Source organism: Myotis davidii, unplaced genomic scaffold (genome assembly GCF_000327345.1).
Source record: "Myotis davidii unplaced genomic scaffold, ASM32734v1 scaffold991, whole genome shotgun sequence".
Taxonomy (NCBI): domain Eukaryota; kingdom Metazoa; phylum Chordata; class Mammalia; order Chiroptera; family Vespertilionidae; genus Myotis; species Myotis davidii.
Window position 1 is genome coordinate 163546 of NW_006283137.1, and position 3062 is coordinate 166607.

General features: G+C 65.4%; 1 protein-coding gene across 1 annotated transcript in view; it reads left to right on the plus strand.

Annotated features, from left to right (window-relative positions):
- The window catches only part of PGS1 (phosphatidylglycerophosphate synthase 1), a 19763-nt gene that overhangs the window by 12074 nt on the left and 4627 nt on the right, over nucleotides 1-3062 (plus strand). The window contains exon 8 of the mRNA XM_015562669.1: nucleotides 858-1006. Coding sequence (XP_015418155.1) covers nucleotides 858-1006 — 149 coding nt within the window. The remainder of the gene's footprint in view (nucleotides 1-857; nucleotides 1007-3062) is intronic.

The window sequence follows — 3062 nt, forward strand, 5'->3', positions numbered from 1 at the left end:
GCCGTAGCCGTGGTGTCACCTGAGGTGGCAGCCTCCCCCTCCCGCTCCCTTTCCCTCTCCTGTGCCTCTGAGTAGCCCGGGAGCTGGTGACAGGCAGCACTGAGCTCACCACTGGTTTAGGGGCTGCTCTTAGGACAGGGCTCTGAGCCTGCTGTCTGTGCGGAGGACAAGCTGGCATTTTCCTTGGGCCCCCAGGCCATCTGGAGCAGGGTCCAGGGCCAGCTTGGCCACCTTGTGGTCTCTTGACAAGGCAAGGCGGTGGTCTAGTGGGTGGGCTGTTGATGGAGCGATCCCACGGGCAGCAGGCGGCTTCGATGTGGCCCCTGCGTGCGCGTGCGTGTGCGTGTGCGCGTGCGTGTGGAGGGTCAAGCCCTTTACAGGAAGCACCGTCGTCATCTCTTACCCAAGATGTTCTTGGAAGTGCTCTTGCCCTGAGTGAGAATTAGGAAACGGCTGCTATTTTAGGAGCTCGGTGTGTGTTTCATGCTGCTCGCTCGTGACAGTCTTGCTCGGCCGGGGCCCTTTGAAAAGGTCATGTTGGCAGAGGAGGGGCCGAGGGGGGCAGGGGCGTAAGGAGGCAGCTGGGAGGAGGGGAGCCCTGCACCGCCAGGTTACCTCTAAGAACCCACCTGTCAGGTGTGGCAAGAGGGGCCCAGGGTGCAGTGCGGCAGGAGAACAAGGACGTCCCAGGGAGCCACGGACCTGAGGTGCCTGCACCTGCCGGCAGCTCCTGGGACCTGGCGGAGAGCAGGCCCAGGGGAGCCCGGGGGAGCAGGCCCAGGGCCCGGGGGCTGCCCTCTCAGGGAGCGGGGAGGCGGAGCCGCCGTGCTCACTGTGCACCTTTCCTCTTCCCGCAGGCCTCTGGCTGTACCTGGCCGGCAGCGGCCTGCCCTGCCTCACCTTGATTGGCTCTCCTAATTTTGGGTACAGGTCGGTGCACCGGGACCTGGAGGCCCAGATCGCCATCGTGACGGAGAGCCAGGCCCTGCAGCAGCAGCTGCACCAGGTGGGTCTGCAGGTGGGGTTTCCCCAGGGAGGGGGGTGCTGGTGCCTTGAGGGCACTGAGCAGTGAGGAAGCACCGGAGCCCTCGCCAGGCAGCGGAGGGGGTGCACCCAGCGGCCAGCTCTCCTCGGCTGCTTCCTGGAGGGAGAGATTGGTTCTCCCCAGCCTCTCCCAGGAACGCGGGCCCACTGGACGGTTGCGAGGGGAGGAGCCAGGCTTGCTCGGGTCCTGGCCTGTTTGGGAGGAGCTCAGGCAGCACCCCATCATTTCAGGAAAAGACCCTCCCAGAGAGTGGGGAGGGAGAGGCAAGAGGAGGGTACTCCAGGCGGAGGGGCCGGCAGGGAGCAGCATCCGCAAGGGGAGCCGGAGAGGCCGGAGACAGGAGGCTGTCCGCAGAGATGGGGGTGCGCTGCGGGGGGCGGGGGCGGTGCTCACGGGGCTGATGCCCCCGCTCACACATCTCTGTGCCCTGGGCCAGTCTTTGCACCGACGGTTTGGACTGTCTATTTCAGGTCGTTTCCCTGGGTGGTGGTCTGGCTTGGCTTGGTTGGGGATTGAGGGCCTGGAGGTGTGCCAGGCCGGAGCTGGGCTCCTTGTGGCAGGCGTGCAGGGTCTGGAGGTGGGCACAGCAGGACCAGGGAGCTGCCTGCCCCGTAGGAAGGGGCGGTGCTTGCACAGGGCCCTGCCCTCCCTGTGGCGGCAGGTGTTTCGGTGTCGGGGGGAGAGCAGAGTTCCTGGGAGAGCTAGTGCCTTCACCGTTTGTGCCGTCAGCGGGGACAGTGCAGGCAGACTTTCGGGAACTGAGCACCGGCCATGCGTCCGAGACCTGGCGGTACTCGCGCATTTGAGGCCTTCCCAGCGTCGCCTGATGTGGCGCAGATAGCACCGCGGTGGCCGCCCAGAGCTCGCTGGTCTCGGAAGCCTTTATTCTCGGTTTGGGAATTGCTGTTGCGAAACTGGGAGCCTTTGTTGAGGAGGAAGTGGCCCGGCCGCGTCCCTGGGATCTGCCCTGCAATCCGGGGACCGCGGTACCGGGAAGGCTCCGCGAAGGGCGAGAGGAAGTGGTAGCGGCCGTGGTCCGGGTGAGCCCCAGAATCTGCTCAGCTCAGCAGGTTTCTGCCGCAGGCCCAGCGGGGGCGGCTGGTGCCGCTTTCGGGGTGACTGGCCTGGACTTCTGCCTCCCTGTGCGGAGCCGGCCTCCATAGGAGCCTCAGGCTGGGAGGTCCAGCCCCAGACGGCGGAGTCGTGCGTGTGAGCTTGGCCTTGGGCCAGGACAAGGTCTCCGTGGTCCAAGCTGGTTGGGGGAGCATGACCCCCAGGCTTGGCCCTGGGTCCTGGGACTGGCTCTGCACCCCACTTCCTGAGGAAGGGGACGGAACCCACATCCTAGTTCTCGAGAAATGCTGGCGGTTGTGGTTGGAGCTGCTGTCCCAGGGGCATGGTTGGGATAGTTTCTGTTTCCAAACCTGACTCCCTGGGGCATGGCCTGTGGGGGTGGCAGCCCACCCCGCAGAGGTTCCTCCGTCCTCAGGCACACTGGCGTGCAGAAGCGTGTTTCTAGAGAATTCCGCCTGTGTCTGTGTCTTGGGACTGCGGCCGCCCCCGGGGAGGCCCGGGACTGCTCAGCCACGGGCCTCAGCACAGCCCAGAAAGTCCCTGAAACCCGCTGCCGGCCCGCGCCCAGGCTCATGGAGCTTCGTGGGAGGGAAGGCCCGGGTCACGCTGGGCACCGTGGGGGAGACATTGTGTCGGAGCCCGAAGTCCCTCCCTTCGCTGAGCACCGACAATAAAGCGGAAAGCTTCCTGGCTTTGTTCGGAGAACATGGTTTACCCATCGTGACCCCAGAACAGCCTTGGGACCCGTCAGCTGACTTCCTTCTCCTGCGTGGAGTCTGCGAGGAAGCCTGAGGCTTCTGCTCATTTATTGAGTTCTTGGCTGCGCATTCATTGAAGCAGAGGCTGAGCCGGTCTGTGGGGACCTCTCAGACCAGCCTCCCGAGACGGACGCTGCCTGTCCGTCAGGCCCTCAGTCAGCGCTGGGGCCCTCGCAGCAGCCGCC